Source organism: Camelus bactrianus, chromosome 25 (genome assembly GCF_048773025.1).
Source record: "Camelus bactrianus isolate YW-2024 breed Bactrian camel chromosome 25, ASM4877302v1, whole genome shotgun sequence".
NCBI classification, from domain to species: domain Eukaryota; kingdom Metazoa; phylum Chordata; class Mammalia; order Artiodactyla; family Camelidae; genus Camelus; species Camelus bactrianus.
The window spans coordinates 8,448,584-8,472,904 of NC_133563.1; the positions used below are offsets into that span (position 1 = coordinate 8,448,584).

Here is a 24,321-nt window from a genome sequence, read left to right on the forward strand (position 1 = left end):
ATATCCTCTCCATGAGGATAATAATTCTAATTACATTTCAAGTGAAAGAGTGTAGGGCAAATGGGTCAGCATAAAATAGGTATTTGAAATCATCTTCCTAGTCAAGTGGTACAAATGAAATTCATGTCCCTAAAATGAGAAGCTTCACTGAAGTGCCACGTCACAAAGAAACAGTCACACTTTTACCTCGCCAAGAGAAATGTAGAACTTTTTCAGAATCATAACATTGTCGTCTTCAACAACAGGAGGTGGTGGACTGGGTGGTTTTTTCAGGACCCAGGGAGAAAAATCTGTACCTAGTATGATGTTCATGCCTGATTCACTCCATCTTACTTGTGAAACCAATTTGGCTAACCTGCATTGTAGAAATCATACAAACTTGAAGTAAGTTTCAAATATAGTAGAATTCAGGAAAAAAAAACCCAAAATTTTATTTTATGTATTCAAGCCAACCTCCCTTCCTAACTCTGCAGGATGATTCTCTTAGGATCTGCTAAAACTGATGGCTTATTCATAGAACTGCTAATAAATTAATTAATAATCATTCTGTTATTTTTTAAATGATTATTCCATTTTATTTTATTTTTATTTTAAAAGATGGTTGTTCTAAGCAAAGGTCAAGTTTTAGTAAAATTTCATAATGTTTAGGTACTTAAACTTTAAAAGTCAGGGGACACAAAAGAAAAACTTGGCCCTGCACTACAACATTCTTTTTCATGACATTCATGTTTATTTTTTAACACCCTCCACATAAATACCTTCGCCACAAATAGAAAAGATTTTAAATATAATGATCACAGAAGCAGAACTGAAGTACATTTGTTAGGCACTGCTTTTGTGAAATCTCTTTGGAAAAGTTAAATGATTTTCACCAATGCTTTATCACTCTTATATTATAGCAAGTGGAATACAAACTCCAATCGGTTTCAAGGTATACAATTTTATTAAGAAAGTACAGAGAAATGATTTTAGGTGGAAAAATACAAAGCATTTAAAAATATGTGTAGTGATGAGACTATAATACCTGTATTCAAAGTAGCAATCACTTTCCAGAAATGCTGGAAGTCTTTCTTTTTTGATCCACTGAATACCTTGTTCACGACTGAGACACTATTAGAGAACAAGTGAAAAAGAAAATCACCTTGTAGGACAATTATGGCCTCATCACTGGAGCAACACTACCTCTAGCTCCTCCCGGGAGCCCTGCTCTACCCTCCATTTGCACGAGGGACAGCAAGAACCCTGAGTCACAAATTTGAAGCTATTTCCTGCCTTCCGGTACTTCTTTCTCTCAACAACCCTGTATCAACTATTATCTCCACTTTACAGATTAACAGGCTGAATCCGGAGAAGTTAAGTAACTTATTGAAGGAGGAAAAATGAGGAAAAAAAAGTCAGTTAGTCTCAATATTTTCAGTCATAAAATCGGTTAAAAATAATCACAAACAGAAAAAGAACTAACCAGAAAACTTGGTAAGGCTGCTAGAGTAACTGCAAGCCCCTTGCCCTTCCATATTTAGAAAATTTTGTTAAATATTTAATATCCCCAGGAACTATCCTCGAGGACACCAAGGTTAACAAGAAAGATAATGCCCTTCTCTTACGGAGTAAAGATACTTCAATAAGCAATAATGGTTGAGTGCGGTTAGTGCCATGAGCGCAGGCTCCCATGGGAGGCCACAGGGCACAGAGCCAGCAAAGGTTTCCCACAGAGCATGGCTGACTGGAAGCATGATGAGCTTTGATTGAAGAGGGAGCAGGAGAGGAAACATAGATAAGTTTAGTATAACTAGATCACAAACATACTTTCTTACCATAATATTGTAGTTGACATTAACAGTCTTATCTTCATAGTGGGGGGCATTCACTTGAACAGGTTTGACATTATTCTTTTCTTTTCTTACAACATCATAGATGGGATTCCGAGGTTGCTGGTCTAGCAGAATTTTTTTCAGTTGCTTTTCCAGAAGTTGTGGAGCATTGTTAACTACTTCAAAAACTCCAAAGTCCGCATTAAATCTAATTGCCTCTGAAAAGGTCTGCAAAATAAATTTGTGGGAATATGTTTAAAGATTGTTTAAATCCAGAAATTCACTGTCTCCAAGAAGTTCTGATACTTACATATATGCATATATACTCACACAAAGTTTTGTGTTCTTAATCATTACCTCTTTCCTTTTAGGAGCTTGGAAATCTCTTGACTACAGGTAAGAGAACCCACTGAATCCTTCCTTCCAAATGTACTTATGCTATGAGATAAGTGTCAGGGTATATTATGGCAGAAATTCCCTTTGTATAACCTCTTATCTCTGTGCCTCTTTGGAACTGGAAAGAAATACACACCTGGTCTCTAGGAAGCAATGTTACTCCCTTAGAAGGGGGCAGATTCCCAGGGAAGAATGAGCAAAGAAGAAATAACATTCCTATTGTCTCTTTCACCCCCAGGAACCATGAAAGCTAAGTCTTCCTTGCCCAAAAGGAGAAAATTAAGTACAATGTGTTCTTCATTTAAGACTATTTCAACACCATTCCATTCACTGTGACAAAAAAAAAAAAAAGGAGAGAGTGAAAGACAATAACATTTCTGAGTTCTTCTCAGTAATTACTAAATGGTGCCAACTTTTATTTAAAGTCAGTCCATTAATATACAACAGTCAGCAGTCTTGAGTTTGAATACCAGCTTGCCAATAAGTAGCCCTGTGAGTATGGGTAAACCACTGACATATTTGGGGCCTCCATCTCCATACCAAGTAAATTGGGGATTGGCTGTGCCTTTTTCCATTTTGCCCTCCAAATCAAGAATCAGGTCCCTTTTTCAGAATATTAATTTATTTTAGGATACCACCAGTGAACTGCATACTCATATAGATTAATCTATATATTTTTAGCCACATGGTAGAAGACATTAAACCCTTCCCTGTGGATCAGTAAGTGTCCTAGGGAGAATACCAATTCTTCCCAGTTTTACTAAGATATTGCTAAATATACTGCAGTTAAAATCTAATAAATGGCAGGATGTTTACATTAGAGTTGGAAATATATGTGTGAATACGTATAAACCTATTGCTTGTTTGCACATATATTCATATTTCCTTATGTCAGGTCAAATCACATCTCTAACGTCTGATTATTTCCCCTCCTAAGGAATTTACAGTGCACAGAAAACAGAGTTTAATATGAATGTCAGCCCATAGTCCAAAAGGCCTCACGGCTAAGGTTTCCCCTCAGAGGAGTGGGGTGGGGGGGTGAGGGGAATAGGTGAGAAAATGAGTAAGTACAAATTCTCAATTACAAAATAAATGAGTGAAGAAAATGAAATGCACAGTGTGGGGAACACAGTCAATAATATGTAATACCTTTGTGTCGTGACAGATGGTGTCTAGACTTACTGTGGTGGTCATTTTGAAACGTACAGAGATATCAAATCACTGTGTTGTGTACCAGGAGCTAACATAGTGTTGGAGGTCAATTATTCTTCAACAAATGAACAAACCCATAGAAAAAAGATCAAGTTTGTGGTTACCAGAGGTCGGCGAGGTGGGGAGGGGAGAGGAAACTGAATGAAAGTGGTCAAAAGGTACAAACTTCCAGTTATCAGTAAACACTAGTGATGTAATGTACCACATAATTAAGGTAATTAACACTACTGCTGTGTGTTATATAGAAAAGTTAGGAGAATAAATGCTAAGAGTTCTCATTACAAAGAAATTTTTTTTTCTTCTATTTTGTATCTATATGAGATGATGGATAGTCACTAAACTTACTGTGGTGATCATTTCAAGATTTATGTAAGTCAAATCATTATGGTGTACACCTTAAATTTATACAGTGCTCTATGTCAATTATATCTCAACTAAGCCAGAAGAAAAAAAGAAATACAAATAAAAGCTAAAAAAAAAGATTTCCCCTCAAAATGACAAATACAACTCACTGGATAAGTAACGATAATTAGCAGTAAATTGTGTATCAGGTTTCTTCAATAAATACATTTCATTGGTTTCCCACCACATTTGTCTTTCAAACATGAGATTCTAGTCACCACCCACCTGAATGTCAAATATTATCTCCAAATTATACCATCACTAGACTAAAGAGATAAACAGGTCTGCTGATGTCAGAGACCAGATTCATCCAGTTGGAGAAAGGAACTGAATTAAACTTGATAGAGAATGGGCATCAGATATTAACTGGGGCAAGGGGAATGCAGCAGTATAACGTGAAGGACCATGTGGAAAAGATTCTTCTAGCTCTGAGCATGGAACAAGAGAACAAGCTTGACCTTCATTTACTGTTTTCTTTTTTTCTGACTTTTATCCTCACACCTGTACCTGAAGGAACACAAAGCAGTGATAACCCAAAGCAAAAATTGCCAAGTAATTATTTCTATGGACAAATAAAATATTTTCTGTTAATCCAGTAAAAAAAAAATGCTCAAGTAAAAAAATTTAAAGGCATCGTGACACTCTGAGACCCTCAGTAGCCAATCTTATTAGTAAAGTAGTTAGGGTGCAGTTGGTAGAAATAACAGGAGTGATAAGAACCACAGTTTACCGAACATCTACCAGGGGCCAAGCATGTGATAGTCGCTTTAAATGCAGTCTTGACTCCTTCCACATTCCTGCGACGGCTCTTTACAGAAAATGGACGCTCGGGATGGTTATGCGACGGACCACGGACTCAGCTATAAATATAGCTGGTTCGGGACTACAGAACCAAATCTGTCTGGTTCCAAAGATAGCACGTTTCCCCTTCTTTACTATGTTGCCTCACGCATGATAAAACTAGCATGAACTGACCATCTTCTTTATGCAAGGCACTGAAGCAGCAAGATACATGCGGGTAGTTTTAAGCAGTTTAATGCTAATAGAATAGAACTAGAATAGTTTATAGGTGGAAGAGTTTAAGGAACAGAGAAAGAGACTTGAAGTAGATGAGGTAGATAAGATCAGACCATGGAAGGCTTTGCATGCCATTTTAAGAAGCATAAGCTTATCCAGATCCTCTGAGGAAAAGGGTGGCATGGGTAAACCCTAAGCAGAGGAGTAACGTAGTCCCATTTGAGTTTTAGGAAAATTCTCCCCGTAGCAGTGTGGAGTTTCTCCTGCCGGCGCACGAACTGGTGAGGCAGATTGTTTACTCTGGGGAGGTCTCTTAGAAATCACCCAACTCTAATGTTCCTTTGTTTGTTAATGCATTTATTCAGTAAGTATTTATTGAATCCTAATTTTTTTAGGAAAGAATTTTTTAAAAAACAAAATGTTTTATTTAAAAAAGTAGTGGATTTAATACACAAAAATATTGTATCTTATCACAAGAAACCATGGTCCACTCTGCATACTAAGGGGATAAGAACCAAGCTTAAAGTTTTATGGTTAACATCATCCTCCCAGTCCTGCTGGAGTAGCTCTGTACAGTATTTACTGAATCCTTATTACACACCAGGATAGATGATATATTGCTACATTGAGTGAGCCGATTCAGAGCATCCTCCACAAGCCCCAACTGAAATGAATGAGACACAGATTTCATCTCAGAACATGCTAATCTAACAGAAGAAGAAAGATATGTAAATACACAGAGAAAATAAAGACTCATCCTTCAGCAAGATGGCAACTTGGGAAGATCCTAAATTTACCTCCTCCAGTGGACACACTGAGTCCACAGCTACATGTGGAACAATTTCCTCTTAAAAAAGCCTAAAGGCTGGCTGAGTGATGACTACACATCAGGCAATCAAGAAGAAAACCACATCAAACAGGTAAGAAAAGGTGGGACATAACCTCGCCAGAAAATCCACCCCAGTGCAGTGACCCATAATTGGAAGGGAACTCAAAACCCAGAGCTTCTCCATGAGGAGCAAAGGGTTTGAACTCCAAATCGAGCACCTCAACTTTTAAGACCCGCACCTGAGAGATGAGACTCCAAAACATCTAATTTCGAAAATCAACAAGGTTTACATCCCAAGATGTGTCCTGAGATGCAAGACATGAGAAATGGATTCTACAGTCAGCACATAAGGTGAAGCCATATTTAGTCAAAATTATCCCTTGAAATCCTTGAAAACGCATTACACCCATTAAGTACAATGTTGTCCTATCTTTCAAGAAGCTGACCACGGTCAATTTTTCCTCCAACACTGAAATGGTCACTAATTCTTCAGTGAGAGACCAGGTGAAGTGGTGGGCATGTGTTTAAAGCTCATGTTCTACAAAAATAGGTATGTTTAATACCAGAATCACCCTCAGCAAGATAAAATGACCACACTATGAGAAGAAAGAAGGGTAAGAGCCACTGAGGGAACTGCAGATTCTCATCTTCCGTCTCACCCGCTCTGGGATGCTCACGGAGTGGTCTGCATGTGCCAGTGGACTGGGACAACAGAGTCACCCTGGCTCTTTAAATCCCTCTGCAGAGCACTATTCATTCTGAGTAGTAACGCGTGTATAATGCATGTCCACTTTAACACATAATAACTACAGTAAAGGTATATACAGATGGAGTGACGGCACAGAAGGACTTGCTAACTATCTTTAGGAAATTAAGGAAGTTGTACGGAGAAAGTTGAGTCTTGAAGAATAAACAGGCATTCTCATCAGAGAAACAAGGGAGAGAAGGGAATTCCGCACCAGAAACAGGTAAAGACAAAGGTCGAAGCCCGCATTCTGTCTGCTACTTCACGCTGACTTCCGTGCATATTCACATACACGGAGGGGCTGGGCATCCACCTTCTCCACACAGGAGAAAGAACCCTGGTCTTCATTCCGCAAAGTCCTGCTGTCTGCTTAGAAAGAATCTCTCTCACACAGCGAATCCTCTGTTTTTACACTTTCTAAGCTTATCTACAAAATTCCTCAAGTTAGTTTAGTATGTGACAATACAAGACTTGTATGGTGGGGGAGACAGACATGAACGATGGAGGAAGACTTTCCCCGGAAAGCTGAGTAGGCTGATTTAGAGAACACTCAGCTTTTAATCATCCGACAGGAAAAACTGTTCAGTTTGAGCCTCAAACCCAGTCCTCCACAAGTTGTTACAGACTGCTCTTTCCTTTACTTAATTTTCTTATTTCAAGGGTATCATTTTCCAAACATTCTAAAACGAACTGACCTGAAGGTGGTGAAAGCTAACTTTGTAGTACCAGTCACCCATGTGCGAAAAATATTTTCACAGAAAAAGCAAGTGCATGAAAATATTTTTACCACAATAAATTGCTGGTTCCACATTTCTTTGAAAAGAGGTGGGGGGCGGGGGAGAAGCCTGTGAATAATTAGTGATGTGCTTAAACTGCCAGCCCAGCACCACTGAAACTTACTGGGTGCCAAATTATTTAGCTGAATAGTATTTAAATTAAAAACTAATGACTAGGTTAATTTAATACATGTTCATCTCTACTCCAACTCTGTCTCTACTAATTGAGCTCAAAGCTATATTTTACACATACATCTTAGTCAGTGAATGAAAAACAGCTGACTACTTGAATATAACAAGTCAGTTACCAATAACTACTTCTTTTAATCTAAGCTCTATTGTCATTTTAGATGTTTAACCAGAAACTATTTACTGGACATATTCACCAGTAGGGTGGAAGGAATAATGTGCCACATAAAATGCACAAAAAATAGTTACATCAGGTAATTTGAGTGCTTTATGTTTGAGCTGCAGGCTTATCAAAACACCCGTAGTTACAAGTGCTGAGCTAAGCAGTACTACGTGGAGAACTGGAACTCCATCAATGCCTTTAAAAATCAATCTCTAAGTATTTAAATTATGGTCGGGGAAGACCCAAGTCCTTCATCCCCCTCTGTCTCACTCATTCCCCAAATCTATACTCTCTCTCTCTCTCTCTCCTTACTCAACAATCTATCTAACATATAACTTCTTCATAAAGCTGCAAGAAGTTATAATAGTTCACAGATTTTTTTTAAAAAAGTGTGGAGAATCATTCCAAAAAAAGGAAGTTATGGTAAAATTCCAAAGGCGCATAGCTAAGCATGGTCTGGCAAACACATGACATACCTATCTTTGCAAGGAGGGTATAGAACAGGCCACCCCTTCAGCTTCTGCAAACCATAAATGTCACAAACATTCTAAACCACCCACAGAGGACCAACCTAAATCTGTATGTGGGCTCATCTACTCAATCCCACAATAGTCACTGAGCATAAAAACACACCAAACAAAACCAAAAGGAAACAAAAATGTTTTCACACTATAGCATAGAAGGAAATTTAATAAGCAAACACTTGTCCATAAAGAGTTGACAGCAAAAAAAAAAAAAAAAAAACACCTCCCAGACACCAAATGAAAACAGTATCTGAATGTGAACCTGGCACCAGAACAAACCAAATGAAGTTATGAAAGCTAGGATTTGGAAAGTGCCATAATTATTTATAATAGCGGCAACTGTCCCGGATTCCCCTCATCACAAAGTGAACCTGGAAGCAGGCTACCAGCCACCAGTTTCTGGATCTTACAATGTGTCCCAAGCGGGTAATGGTGTAATGGAAAGAAATGGTGTAGGAGCCAGAAAGCCTGATTCCTGGACCCATTTCTGCCACCATCCGATTATGGGACCTTGGGCATATCGCTCCAGATGTGGGAGAAGTCTCAGAAATCTAGACAACCTAAGAGCTCTTTTAGATAGAGAATGTTGTAATATACGTCCACACCCTCAGACTTTAGATTGTTGGGAGCTTTCTTTTCTTTTTTTGGTGGGTGGAGGTGATGGAGGAGGGGAGGCAGAAGAAAAGGAGATTAGAAAGTTTGTTTATTTCAGGGATCTCACATGGAAAATGTAAAAATAAAAACAGAATCTTCCTCAAGAAGTTTTGGGAAATACAGAAGAAACGGATCTATCCTTGCCCCCAGCAATTGTGTGCTGTATTTCCTGAGATAAACAGGGAAGAAACTAATCAAATTTTCTTTAGCTGAAGGAGTCTAATCTCCCACCCAATACATATATCCCCTATAAAATATTCCCCCGAATGACTGCCTAACCTATACCTGAACATCCTCAATCACAGGGAGTTTAGTCCTTCACAAGCCAGCCCATTCTATTGTTAGAAAACAATCTATAAACATCTTTCTTCTAGCGAGTGAAAATTAATTTCCTCATAAATGCTGACCCTGGTTCTGCCCTCTAGCTTCGCAGAATGTGTTAACCCTTCTTCCTCTGTCAGATCATCAAATATTTGGAAAGGGCTGCCCATTCCCAAGGCAGGTTCAGCACCCACACTTCCTTCCACCCTTACTCATCCGACATGGTTTCCCGAGCATTCATCGGCTGAGCCTTCCTGAGTCTGGTCTGGCAGAGCAACTCTTAACATATGGTGCAACACAATATTCCAAATGTGGTCTGACGGTTTGATCCAATTCAGAAAAACATTTATTGAGTGTCTTCTAAGCTCCAGACTAATATTTTTCTTGATCTTAACTATACTTCTATTAATGCATCCTAAAAACATACTAGCGTTGTTTGTTCTAGCACATTTCAGGCTACCATGATAAAAATGAGACCAAACTCTGTTATCCAAACTATCAGTTTGCTCCCTGGCTCCCAGTTCTATAGGGATTACAGTGTGGTAGGACAAGTTTTGGAATCATGTGGACCTGGGTGGACCATGTCATTTACTAGCTGAGTGACCTCAAGCTGGAAAAACACTAGTTCACTTACAATGTTTCATTCAAGTCTCTGATAAAAAAACAATTTTTAAAAGCCAAAGCCAATGTAGCAAAAATTATTCTCTAGAATGACAATGACCCATCAATCCAATTAAAGAGTGACTTCCCCTCATGTTTCAGGTATGGAGGAGGAGATGGTTTAGTTAATGAAGGGAAGAAAGAGAAGCACTAATTCTGCGCCAGACACTTAATATACTGTTACCTCATTTCATAACAATCCTGTAGGATAGTTACATTGTTTTCACATAGAAAGGAATCGAGGAATTAAGTGATTAAGGGATGTGCCTATGATCGCGTGGGTAATAAGTAGGGGAGCTGAGCTCAAACAGTTCTGTCTCCCTCCTGTTCCTGTTCCAACCATCACACCGGGAGAGGAGCACAGGAAGAACGTGTGTGGTCAAGGAGGGTGAGGGGAGGCAGGAAAGGGTGCTCAGGGAGACACAAGTAGCATGAAGCTAGAGATAATGCTGGGAAGGTTAGATTGAGGACAAATGGCAAAGGGTCCATGTTAAGGAATTTGGACTTCAATTGTTGGCCAAGAGTCAACCCCTAGTAGCTACGGTTAGTAATTTCACAGATAATGCTAATGATGTGGCTCTGGAGACAAATAAAGCAGCGTAAGTGGAGCACGTGTTGGGTGTATTGTTTTACACAGGGTTGGGAGGGAAGGCTTTCTGAACAGAAGTGATTTAAATCAGGGAGAAAGTGATGCAAGTATCTCAGGGAAGAGCACTCCAGGCTGGAAAGCCCTGAGCATACCTGGCATATTCATGTTTGAGAAACACAATGAAGGCCAAGTCTCCCAGCCAGGCTGGAAAAGCATTAACAAGGGAAAGAAGCATAGGAAGTAAAGACCAACAGACGGCAAGAGCCAGATCATACAGGATTTGGAATTTTAGCCTTAGTTTAATGAGAAGCCACTAGACAAAGTTTTGAGCAGGAAGTAACATGATTCAATTTATCATCAGTACTATTATTTACTGAAATCATAATAAATTAAATCTATGGTTCCCTGAAGTACCAGTCCATAACTATCCAAAAAAGAGAGAGAGAGAGAAATTAGTTTGGCTCACTAATTCTCAGTAAACCCACGCTGGCTTCTAATTCTTAGTTAAGTGCTCATAAACCAAACACTACTAATCTGTTCTAGAATCTTGCCAGGAACTTGGTGTGAGAATCCATCATTCCTTCTCCTCCCTGCCCCTAAATTCTTTTTGAAAACCTGTGACATTTCCCCTTCTTCCATCTTGTGGTATGAAGCACAGGTAGTTAATAAGTCGTTGTGGTGGTACCAAATGTAGAAGCTAAGGAGACAGACAGACAGGCAGAGAGAATGTAAAAGCAGAAGGATGTGAAGACACAGAAAAGAGGGAGAAGTGGCCCAGGTGGGCTGCATGGGACGTATGAACGGGCCAAACTGCAGGTGTCTGCTGGAGAGGGATGAAAAACATTATCGCACAGAGTTAACAGAAACCACATTCTGTCATTTCACCTAAAGCCTGAAAGAAAACATACAAAAAAAAAAAAAAAAAAGGTAACGTCTATTCTAACTAGATGGCAAGACTATGGCTGAATTTTTCTTACATTTGAGGTTAATTTTCTATGCTATTGTTATAAGATTTCTATAAGCGATTAAAAAAAAAAGTTAAGCAGGGGGGTTTATTTTCCAGAGCAAGTAAAAGTCAAGGTAATCAACTCCTGAGACAATAAAAATAAATCTTGAGAAGCTGAAATCAGACTCAATATAGAGATTCTTCTTTTTAAAACTTCACAATAATGTACTTTTTGTTGAGGAAGAATGGAGAATGCAGAGCCTAGAGGAAAGACTACCTAATCCAGAAGAGCAACATTCTGACAATTTGGTGACTCTGATGGGTTTTTTTATAATACACAATTGGATGATGAAAGCTGAAGAGTCAGACCACAAAAGAGCCTCCCGGGGTGCTCAGGCCTGTGGCTGGAAAGGCAGAGGGTGCCTTGATGTCTCTACTAGACCCCCCTAGTGGTTCCAGAGACCCAGTGGTGCCGCATGGAGGAGAAAGCAAATTCTTTTGTAAAAGAGAATCAAAACAAATACACATACATGCACAGATACATACATATACATAAAGACTAATCTGGGCAAAAAAAATGCATCTAGTTCTTTTCTTTCCAAAAACATTTTCAGTTGTTGGGCTTTTAAGAGATTTTGCATCTTACGGTCGATTCTCTTCAAAAATTGTGTTTTTTTATATTTCAAATTTTCCCTAAGTATTTGAATTAAAAAATTTTTCATAACAATAATGAAAACCTTTTCTTATCTAACTTCCTTTCATCTGACATTCCCGATGAACTTTATTTCTATACAACAATGTAAGTGTTTTTATGCATCCCCATTTCACTTTTCCCAAACCCTCAACGTTTACTCTATCAGTCACTGCTGGCTAAGACCACAAATCTATTATTTGGCATCTACCTATGTTACACCAACACAGTGTCTCAAGGCCTATTTACTATTGACATAAAACTCCAGTTGCCTTGAACACAAATTCCACTTTAAAATCTGTCCAAGAGGATGACAATAATTGCCTACAGGCAAGAAATTTACGTTCTTAAATTTTTTGATATTCTGTCCTTATCACCTCTGTCCAAAGCCTAAAGTGGTACCAAATACAACTGTATCAGATTTTATACAGAATGCTTTTGATGGTTAGAAAGAATCCAGCTTTCTTTTTCTTCTCTTTATTTACTTTTATTGTTGTATGACAGACCCAGTTTTCTTCAATAAGAATAATTCCTAAATATGATCAAACCCAAATGATTAACTCCTTAAAAAAGACACAAACTTTACCTAAATGTTTTAATTAGTATTTAAAAAAATATTATCGCTGATAAATCTGTCTCACAAGATAATCTAGTGTTTACAATATTTTGCTTTGATAATATACTCTACAGAACACAGTAATACACTCACTGGAAGGCTTAGGAATTCATTTAAGTAGTCCACAAGGAAATCATCTGTTGCCAAAGAATTTTCCTGCAAAAATATAAAAACACAATATTATGCTTATACTAAGATGTTTTAAAACACGCCAATGTTATTCTCTAATTCTGATATTAATACATTATAATGTAGATCTTCAAATCTTTATCAGTCAGTAGTGAACCCCTGCTAATAAATAGAACACGGTGCTCTGAGCTCTGGAAGGAAGAAATAAGAAAATAGAATGGAGCGTATTCTTAAAAGACCTTGCTACTGGACTCAGCTGGAAAACAGAACACAGGGGAAACGCAACACAGCACTTAAAGAAACTTCAGCAAATACAAAATACTACACGTGGTAAATTTCCCATGGACTAATTAAAAATATTTATTTCATTAAAAAAAAAAGGTAGAGTCAGTAAAGACAGCACCAATGTATGGAGTTAAGTTGAGATTCAGATGAAAAATTTCTTAAATCACCTAATGGAATTGTGATCAACTAAGTGAAGAAAGTATTCTACTGCCTCACCTTCAGGATGAGACTGTTCGTAACTTGGGTCCTCCTTAACTTTCGCATTAAGAAATTTTGACAGTACATGTGTTCTAAGCATAAGGATTGTATACATTTTTTTTTCCATAACTATCTCATCCACCAACATAGTCACTTTCAAAGTTGGCAAAATTGGAAAGCCACTGCCAAGAACGAATTCTCTCTTCCAAATAAAACACCTTACTTGATTAGTAATTGTTTCCATTGTGTCAAAAGTACTTCATGGCATACTCTGTTGTATAGCGCATGTGTTTATTTTGTTATTCATAATTATATTTCAATTTCACAAATCTAACATGAAAGCTGACAATATGACATAAGGCTATTATTTCCATATGGCTGATTATTTTCTTCTTATACTGGCCAATTTTAAAAACTTTGTTGAAGTACAGTGTGAAAATATAAGGAAGAAATTATAATATATTAATACCTACTTTGGAAAACAGATTTTCAGGGTAAGTTCTTTAAGTAATTGCAGTGTCAGTATAGAGTTATGAACAATCACTTAGAGGATTTATATCAAGCAATTTAGTAAAAACCTGGTTAAAAATGACAACAAATTAAGGACTTAGTTTACTTAAAAATCTCAACTGATTAAAACAATAACAACAAACTTAGGATCTCACAAACCTACTACCTTTCTAGTAGTACCTTAGTAATACAATCTCAAACAAAATTCTGATTGGCAAAGATCTCCTAAAGCAGAACAAGGCAGAAAACATTTGTGGAGGCTAAAAGGATAATAATCTTTCAAGCTTTACCTTTCAAAGCTACTCTAATTGTCTGGACTTCACTTAGTGAACTACCTAGTTTCTGCTAACTCTTAGGAGAAATCTACTGAATTCAAAAAACATTTTTAGGATTTCCTAGGTAAAAGGCATTGTGTTACAAGAAAGGTGGCCAACTTCTGCACTACTAGGCTCATGATCAAAAATCCACAGATGGGAAGGGTGAGTATTTTAAGTTAGTAATGGTAATGGAGGGCAGTCCCGTGTTCATTTTTCTAAAATAGCCATTTTGTTTTAAATTTTTAGCCATAAAACAATGTGTATTTCATGGGTGGTGGACCTAAATATTGCTTAGAATTTGGCCAGCCACATAGCCAGGAATCTGTAGGGAATCCTCAGATTCAGGTATTCATTTCCAGATGCCTCACACTTCTAAGACACTCAGTGCTTTCCAAACCACCTGGGATGAAGTACCTGTTTTGTTTTGTCTTTTCCCTAATTCATTTCAGACAGATAACTTTTGTAAAATGCCATAGAATGAATTGCTAGAAAATGAAATAAAAATATACATAATACAAGCCCAACTTTTTTATTATTAAATTCAATAGCTATAAACATACTCTGTCAAATTACCATAAAGTTTCTAAACATTTACTCTCGATTTCTGAACTCATTTCCTGATGGGCGGATAGGAGTTCTCAGGGGGCACAGTCCGCACACCTACTGGAGCAGAGCTGCCCTTATTCCCTGGTGAGCAGGGTGCCCTCAGCTCCCTCAGGTTCCCCCAAAGCAGAACCACAGCAAGAGGGCATTTCCTTGGCATTCAGTCACATCCTCAGGTTTGCACTTACAACCGTGGACCCTTAAAATAGTATTCAAATCCATCAAAATCTGTATTTCTTTTCAGAAATTGTATCTTAATTTCTACCAATATTAAACATTTGTTTCTGCTGATATCGGGGTGGTCAGATCCACAATGGAAATAAGTGTAGCCTCCTAGTGTCATCTGCTCAATCCTCTCATCACCCTTTAATGAGAAGGCCTGCACGTCTCTAAGTAAGTGAGCATATTTTCCTGCTGCAGTCTCTAGTCTGATGTGTTCAGATACCTTGCCACATCAGTAACAAAGTCTTGTGAACCTACGAGGATCTGATATATCCTTTTTTCTCAAAACCTCTTAGTTAAAGAGAAAAATAAGTTTAAAGCCTTGATCTGCAGAAGCAGCCCAGTTACTCTCAGTATATTTCCACAGTCCAGTCATTTGGCTGTAGTAAAATGAACTAAGTCTCCACATTCAGCTTTAACATCTTTCAAGTAACCAATAAACTGCTGACGGTTAGCGGTACAATCAAGAAGAAAACTGAGTTACAATCAATTCCTCCATTACATCATTCCATGAACCTGACTGCAAAGTTTGCAACACAGATTCTCTGCTGAATGATGCAATGGAAGGTAGGAACAGTCTTTCAGAATTGAATACGCTCTTGAAACCAGTTTTTTCATGTATTACAGGTGTGCCATCTGTGAAAGTGAAGTCATCTTTTCCGTTTTTAGTCCAAACTTCTCACATTTCTTCCTGAAAGAGGATTAAACGAAATAGTTTATATGTGTCTGCTAATTTTTATAGGTAAAATTTTTCATTGTTTAAAAACTCATTTTGCTGGACCCTCAAATGAGATCAACTACAATTTCTTCACAACCCTAAAAGATGCAAGATATACAAAGAAGATCTTCTAAACAAGAGGAAATGGGGTAAATACAGATAAAAGCCATCATCCAAGAAAGAATATAATACATGTCATGAGAAAATCACAACATAAAAATTTTCTCCCGAAGGAGGCAAAGATATTATTTGGTAAGAGGAATCAGAAAAGACTCAAGTGGGGAAAATGGCATTTGAAATGGATTTCAAATAACTTCGAATTCTATATTTAGAAATATACACATGACAGGCAATACAGTGCAAAGAAAGAAAGAGAGGATGGAAAGCAAAACATAGTAATGGTGATCACAGTTGGCTAATGGCACAGTAGAAAAATAATCCAAATTTCCAACTTCCTTTCAAGCCATTCACACATTAAACCAAAGCCATTCATCTAATTTCCTATGCAGAATCCTAAACTGACACACTTTAGATTGGGGATGTTATCATCGATCAGGAGATAGGATAGATCGATCATATTTCCAAAATTTTACCTATCAGGATGGACCTCTTTTTTGCTTTTTCTTCCTAAACCACATATAAATTCTATCTTTTCTCCTTTCTAAACAAGCCAATCATTATACCAGAGCTTTCTACCAGGTATGCAATGACAAATAGTGGGGTGCAGACAATGGAATTCAATGGGTCAAGTGAAAGTAGAACTCTTCAGCCCTCATGGCAAACAGGCAGAGTCAGGGATGGCCGGTGCTTCCAGGATTGCAGTTGTGAGCAGCCTTGTTTGGGACTCCTGAGATCCAACTCCCTGCCCTGGAGACGGTGATTTATGAGCCACATCCCACACCCAGACGCTGAGCACAGCCAAGGAGTTGCCCAAGCCCCTGGACATGAATTTATTAGCTAGCTGCAGAGTGTACCACTGCCCTGTGAAGCTGCTGGAGAAGTTTCTGTTTGAGATGTCCAAGAAAACAGTTCATAGCTGAAGATGCTGACAGCTTGGAGGAAAGGGGGAGGGTAGATCCTGCAAGACTACAGATGATGGCCCCAAATCTTTACCTTCACTTATATCAGATATTTCTGTCTGTTGGCAACTGACAGATTCCTGTAGTAATATACAAGCTAGACATAAAGTGATCACTTGAAAAATGTATGTATATGCTGCAACTGTAGAGTTTCATAATTATTTTAAAATAATTGAAATATTTAACTGACTTCTTAATTTGTTTATCGTAAGAATTTTTAACATTATATTTGTCATAAAAAAAGGAAGTACTGCTAAATTTAAATTTTAATTTCAACTATTGAAATTGTGAATGGTTATAAAGATAGTACAAAAATGTTAATATTTGTTGGGAGATACCATTTCTCACCAATAGAGACTAATCAAAAATAGTAAAAGATCAACATTAAAAAGTCTTGATTAGGAATTGCACATAGGCACTTCAAGCATAAAACCTAACATGAAAAAGTTACATATATTCAAAAAGGAAACTAAGAAAATAATTCCATTTACAGTAGCAGAGAAAAGAATAATAACCAAGGAGCCAAAGACTTGTACACTGAAACTAAAAAAATTGCTGAAAGAAATCAGAAAAGATATAAATAAATGGAAAGATAAGCCATGTTTATGGATTGAAAGCCCATGCTATTAAGATGACAATACTACCCAAAGCAATCTACAGATTTAATACAGTCTCCACCCAAATCCCAATTCCTCTTCTTTTTTTTTTTTTTTTTTTTTGGCTGAAATGAAAAACCCATTCTAAAATTCATATGGAATTTCAATGGACCTGGAATAGCCAAACAATACTGAAAAAGAACAAAAATTGAAGGATTCACATATTGTGATTTCAAAGCTTCCTACAAAACTACAGTAATCAAAACAATGTGGTACTGCCATAAAGACAGATGTATAGAATAGAGACCAGAAATAAATCCTCTCATATATGGTCAAACAATTTTCAACCAGGGTGCCAAGACCATTCAGTGGAGAAAGGAAGCTCTTTTCAACAAACAGTGCTAGGAAAACTAGTTACCCACATTTAAAAGAATGAAGTTGGACCTTTTCCTTATAATGTACACAAAAATTAGCTCAAAATGGATCAAAGACCTAACATAAGGGCTAAAACTATAAACTACTTTGAAGAAAACATAAGGATAAATCTTCATGACCTTGGATTTGGCAATATATTCTTAAATACAACATGTAAAGCATGAGCAACAAAAGAAAAAATAAATAAATGGGACTTCATAAAAATTAAACTTTTATGAATTAAAGGGACCCTACTAAGAAAGTGAAAAGACAACCTACATAATGTGAGAAAATATTTGCGTACTAGGTTAGAATAATAATAATATCCTCATGCTTTGGAAATGCTGTGTTTATAATAATTCCATTCAACCTATACAAATAACAGAATATGAATCTGAACAGACTAGCGATTAGCTCAAAAAATACGATTTTTAACAAGGAAAATACAGAAAATACTGCTTGAAACTACAGTCTCTCTTAATTTGATGGTAAAAATAAAGGGCATCTGCTTTAAAAAATTTTTTTCTTTTTTTTAAATGTCATCTGCTTTTTAACTTGAAACTGTGGTTGAAAAAGAAAAGCTGAAACTGTGGGTTTTATATATCTGAAAATCTTTAACAAGATCATTATATTACAAAATTTTTACTCTACCAAGACTATTTTGAAGCATGGCATATCTATATGTGTAGTTTCAATTTTTAAGGCACAACAAAAAATATGATTATTTTGGATTTAAGAGTCAAGTACTTACATCTTTAATACTAATTTCTGTTTTAAAGTTAAAAAGAATTTTGGGAGTCACTGTCACTTTAAACTTTTTTCAGTGTATATCTAACATACAATCAAATCCCAATGTATCATAAAGCAGTCTGAACTCCACTATTCTTGCTATGATAGATTTATATTTCAGTTTTTATGGAATACAAAAGAGAGGCTGAGATTTAGGGAAGTAATAAGGAGAAGCTTTCACTTTATCACTTTTATTATTTGAATTATTTGTAAGAATGTATTTATATATTGCTTATGTAGTTAAAAATATACCCGCAAAGGAACTAATGAGAGAATCAAATATTTAAGTTTTTGGTGTATATTTTTCCTAAGAGAATTATCAAAGACCAATCAAATACAAAGTTAATAAAGACACTAAAGTAGAAAAAAAAGTCAAGAGAGAAATACTCAGGAAATACAGACTATGTATCAAATTAAGCTTTGCAAAAAATTTAATAAGTGAAGCAAATTATATTAATTGTTATCTATGAAAATATCCATCAACCAAAATTTATTAATCATCTAATAACATATTCTGAGAATCATGCTACTTACTAAAGGGAATATTAAGGCGTACTGAGACACAATACTAGCTCTATAGGAGCTCACAATTTTGTTAAGAAATTGCAAAATTTATAAACAAAAAGTTAAAATTATACAAGGCAATGTGTCCCTGACAACAAATGATTTATCCTAAATGTTATTCTCTCCTTTGAAGATTAAGACCTGACGTAAAGGTTAAATATTTTGCAGACATCCATATAGCACTGCGGATTTTAGATCACTGAGTGAGAAAATGCAATACGAAAAAAGTTCCTATGAACATGGAAGCATTTTATATTAACATAGGATTATACTGACAATAATGGAAAACCAAAACAACACTACTTAAATAAAATAGAAGTTATTTCTCACATAATTATAAGCAGTTCAGAACTGGCATTGTGGCTTCCCAACGTATCCGGAGCCCAGGGCCCTTTGATCTTGTGACTCTGACATCCTCAAGATACCACTTCTACCTCATGATCCAAGATGACTGCAGGGATGAGCTCCAGGATCACATCCTCATTCCAGCCAACAGGAAAAAAGAAAAAGAGTATGTTCTTTCCCTTTACGCTTACCTAAATGTTAGAGGCACAACGACCCAAGTTCTAACTGTGGCTTAACCAGCCACTAGTTGTGTGAGCTCTGGGTTAGTTATTTAATCTTTGTAAACATCAGGTTTCCAGAAATAGGACACAACACTTCTGCTTACAGTCTATTAATCAGAATTTGGTTAAATTTAGTTGCAAAGGAGGCTAGAAAATGTAGTCTTTATTCTGGAGAGCAATGTGTCTAGTATGTATTATGGAAAATGGTAGAATGGACTTTGGGGAACCAGAGACTTCTGCCACACACTTTCTTCTAAGAATATTAATGAGAAAAAGAGAAACTTATACACTTTTGAAAAAGACAGATAAATATTATGTGCCTGACATATGAATTATTTAATCGACAGATAATGCTTGGTGAGCATATGAATTTGAGGATCTCGTCACATACTGATCACAAACTGAAAGCTGCACAGGGCTCAAAGGCAATCTGGGTGATTATAGTTTGGAAACGGAGGAGATGAGCTGGACCTCGAAGAATGTGCAAGATTGTGAAATGGATGGGGGAGAGCAACTGAGACAAAACTCGACAGCAAAGGCAAGGAGGCAACCAAGGCAGTTTGGCTGGAACAGAAGGCATGTGAAGTACTTTATAAACACCAAAAACAGTATGAACATTGTCTTTATCACACAGGAAGTATTGGGAGGTAAGGTTAAAGAAGCCTGAAAAGTTACAGAAAACGATTCTGAACGCTAAAGGGAGGTGTTTGACATTCTGGTTCTGCCAGTTACTAGATGTGTGACCTCAAGCCAAGTTAGTTAACCTCTGTGAACGCTGACTTCCTCATCTGTGAAATGTGGGTGTTAATAACCCCCTAATAGGGTTGTTTTCAGGTTAAATACTAGCAGGTAGTCAGCATTCAGTAAATAGTAGGATTAATGAAAGCTCTGAGCAATCAAGTAATGTGGTGATTTTTTAGAGTTAATAGCAATCTGATAGCTAAGGCAGGAGTGACGGGAGAAGGAAAAAAAAAATCTAAAGGCAGAGCAAAGCCACAGCAGGTAATCTGCATAGTTGATGCACAGGAGTTTGCACTTTATGCCTCAGGCAAAGAAAAACTGAAGTCGGCAGAGGGAGTACTGGAGGCAGTGATATCAGTTAGGACTACTGCCAAAGTCCACGCTCAGGGATGAGGGCTTGAATAAGACAGGAGCTGCCAAGGACGGAGAAAAAGATCTGGCTATGAAAGGAACTTGGTAAATGACTGCAGGTGGGAGGTGAAGAAAAGGGAAGAAAGGTTCTGGCTTAGATGACTGGCCACTGACACCACTAACCAAAATTATAAAAGAGGAAGAAAGACAGAATGAGGGAGAAGGGGTGGGGATTAGTTCATTGTAGACGACTGACGTGACTCAGGGACATCCAGATGATGAAGGTGCCCAACAACCCAACAGATACAGAATTCTGGCATCAGAAGAGGTGTGTGGGCTGGAGGTGCGCGGCGCTGGGTGGGAGTCTGGGACATAAGGGTAGCTGAAGCTATAGGAGGAGAAGAGGAGTGCCCCCAGAGAATCCTGAGGAAGGTCAACACTTTTGTGGGCAAGGAAAAAGAGAAGCCAGAGAGGGGGACTTCAAAATGAGAGACAGGAGAACTAGGGGAGAGTGGCATCAAAGAAACCAAGAAAAAGAGGAGTAGCTAATAGTCTTCAAGGCTATGAGTTCCCACAAACTGGGAAAAGACCTGGGGAGGTTAGCAGACAGCTTAAGTGTTAAGTATAATATTGCTAAGTGCTCTTTAGAGAGTTTATGCTGGCGTTGCATGGGAAAGGATTGCCCCCAGAAACGCTTACTCCTGGCTGGGATGAAGAACAGTTCAGGAAGCAGTTTAAAGAAGTTTACCACTGCACAGTGTTACACCAAGGCAACAGGAAGACAGGTGGAGTTTCTGACTGGCTCTCTGTGCCTCTGTCTCGGTCCCCCTCTCTCAGTGGTGGACCAAAGGGTGAAAGTGGAAAGTGCTAGCGGATTCAGCTAGCAGAGACCCTCTCCTCTCGTAGCCCCTCCTAGCCCCTCCTAGACAGTGAACTTGCTGACTTATCCTCAGCATGGAGCACTGCACTGTGAATACAGAGGCACTCACGTTTGTTGAATAAAAAGCCAAAGCAAATAAGATAATCGACCAGCAAGAGAAATTAAGTGCTGTAGGACATGAGCAAATAATCTAGAGAAGTGGTCAGAGCTCTTGGAATCAAACCTGAGTAGAAATTAGGCTCCACTCCTTCCTATCTAAGTGTATTATTACCTTGGGAAGTTCCTTAAACACACAATGGGAATTATAGTTGAAGCTACCACCCTAGATGCAGGGCTCACCTAAACGAAAATGTATATAATGTACTCAGCAAAGTACTTACTATTACTCAGCTGTCCAGAAGTCTGACCTGAGAACAAAGTTCAGTACACTTTTAAAGGAATTATGCCTATAAATTGACCACTTATTATCAATCAATTCCACCTACTACTGTTTACTGTAACCAGGAACTGCACAGCCACATCACAATAAAACTATGGAGATAAAATCTACCTGCCAAGGAGTCATTTAAAAGTTCAGCAAAATTAAATGAGACCATTTATGTAAAAGAACTTTAACAATGAACAGCATCCACCATAAAAATCAACTGGCCCTTTCTTAAAAATGTACCTGTTAAAAAATACAAGATGGTCTTGTACTCAGCACCACTGTTATGAAACCAAAGCTTCTATTTATACCCATTTGGCAAAAAGAAGAAAAGAAAATGCACAGCTTTTTTCTATGATAATTTGCTGTTAAAAAAAGAAAAAGCCAAGAAAAAAAAAAAAAAGCAGCCCTCTAAATTGTACTTACAAACTCTTCTTCTGTAATAGCTGGTGGCTCTGAAACAAGATAAAAAATGACATTATCTCACTCAAATCTGATTTCCTTTTAAAGTAAATGAAATAATTTGAGACAGTACTTAGCCCTGCTTTATACGTGGGCAAGCTCAGTAAAAATTTTGGCCCTCTGTTCATTCTCTGCACATGGATTGAATTTTAAATTGGAATTCAAGGTGGAAGTGGGGAGGAAAGGCCTCTGGAATCCAGCTTGGTCACTACTTCACTGTGACCCTGGAGTTAGCCTTACTAGATGGAGGTCTCTGTTATTCCCGCTGCAAAACGGAGAATTAAGATAAAATAAGAGGGTGCCAAGGAGGCACTGTAAAAGCGGGGTGGTTTCGGTAAAATTCGTAATAAAACGCAATGAGAGGGCTTTGAAGCCAGGGCTTCGAATGTTTGGAAGAGGGGACGCCCAGGCAGAGGGGAAAGCCCAGAGGCCGTGCGCGGCGGGGCCGCCCCGCGGGCCAGAGCGGCGGTCCGCGCGCCGCGGCCCCGGCCCACCTACCGGCGGAGAGCCGCTTCTGGGGCATGCCGCCGCCGGTGCCCGCGCCCGAGGCCCCCGACCCCGCGCGGGCCGTCAGGACGCCATGGGCGCGGGCCGTGAGGCCCGGGATCGGAGGGCGACGCGGAGCGGCGCACGGCCCCGGGCTGTGCCGGCTGCTGTGGCCCCTGCCCGGCCCGAGTTGCTATGGAGCCGAGACAATGCGGGGGCCGACCAGCGGGCCGCTCCGGGCGGTCACACGCCTTTTGGGGGAAGGGACTCTCCGGCCGCCCCAGCCCGTCCTCCTCCTGGCGGGGGGCCGGCGCCACCGCCAACGCTTGAGGGACGCCGCGCGCCCCGACCCCGGTGCCGCCACCGCGAGGGCCCCGGACACGCGCGTCGCCCTTTGCCCCCGAACCAGCCGGGGCCTCGTTACCGTGGTGACCGCGGTTTGGCCGGTGCTCCCCGCACGCGCTCCCGCCCGCGCCGTCCAGGAAATGTGGAGTCCGTGGAAACAAAAGACCCGCTCGGAGCGGGTGCGGGAGTGGAGGCCAGACGGGCTGGTCCTCCTGAGATGAGTGGGTAGAAAGGGAAGTTTTTTTGATACTAAAGGAGGACGAGTACTCCCCACACACAGCTCTTGCTTGAGCTCATTCACAGTTGTATCAAATGCCTCCATCAAAAGTTTAATATTCGCGTACCTTAGGAACCAGATCTTGCCCACATTTTTCCTCCAGTCGGTTAGGACAGCCGAATTTTCAAGATAAGTAGGCTTTAGCCATTACCAGAGGAGGCAAGAAGGGGAACAGTCAACTGAGGATGCCCACGGTGTGTGTTCTAGGGAAACTTATGATAGAGCAGTTTTAAGTGAAAAGAGAAATCTGAAAAAAGACAATACTTCTAATGGGGGGGAGGGGGTACACTTTTAGAAATGTCGTGGCTAACTCAAATTTCCAACCCAGACCTCTCCCTCTGAGCCTAAGAACCCTAAATTCAGTTGCTACCTGTGGCAGCTCTTCTTGGATGCTTCCAAACCAAAGTGTCCAAAAGGAAATTCACACTCTTCTGATTTCTTATTGTCAAATTTCATCTTCCTACATAAATTCCATGTTCAGTAAATGGTACCTTCATCCACCAAGTGACCCAGGCCAGAAACCCCATATTCAGACAAGCGCTAGGTTCTGCCAATTCTACCTTAAAGTATTTGTGGAATCTGGAATCTTCTCTGCATTCCCACTAACAACCGCAGCCCTAGCACAGGCTCCCATTTGGACAGCTGTAAGAACTTCCTAACTTGTCTCTTAGACTCTTTGCTTTTAGTGGAGTTCCCCTTAAAATCCATTCTCCATGCAGAAAGCAAAATAATCTAAATGCAAATCTGACCTACTTAAAAGCTTCAGTGGCTCCACATTTGCCTCCCAGGGACCCACAGGTGTCAATGCTTAAGCAAACAAGGAG

At 38.9% G+C, this 24,321-nt stretch overlaps 1 protein-coding gene across 4 annotated transcripts in view; it reads right to left on the reverse strand.

Annotated features, from left to right (window-relative positions):
* RGS22 (regulator of G protein signaling 22) overlaps positions 1-23,169 on the reverse strand; it is a 134,421-nt gene extending 111,252 nt beyond the window's left edge. For 2 of the 4 annotated variants that reach the window (XM_074352643.1, XM_074352642.1), the window contains exons 1-6: positions 22,888-23,169; positions 22,354-22,382; positions 12,635-12,697; positions 1,815-2,039; positions 1,025-1,110; positions 187-355 (exon numbers count right to left, since the gene is read on the reverse strand). In XM_074352643.1, coding sequence (XP_074208744.1) covers positions 187-355; positions 1,025-1,110; positions 1,815-2,039; positions 12,635-12,697; positions 22,354-22,382; positions 22,888-22,912 — 597 coding nt within the window. In that variant the 5' untranslated portion in view covers positions 22,913-23,169. The remainder of the gene's footprint in view (positions 1-186; positions 356-1,024; positions 1,111-1,814; positions 2,040-12,634; positions 12,698-22,353; positions 22,383-22,887) is intronic. The other 2 variants (XM_074352640.1, XM_074352641.1) reach the window with 2 other exon arrangements.
* Between the last annotated feature and the right edge of the window lie 1,152 nt (positions 23,170-24,321).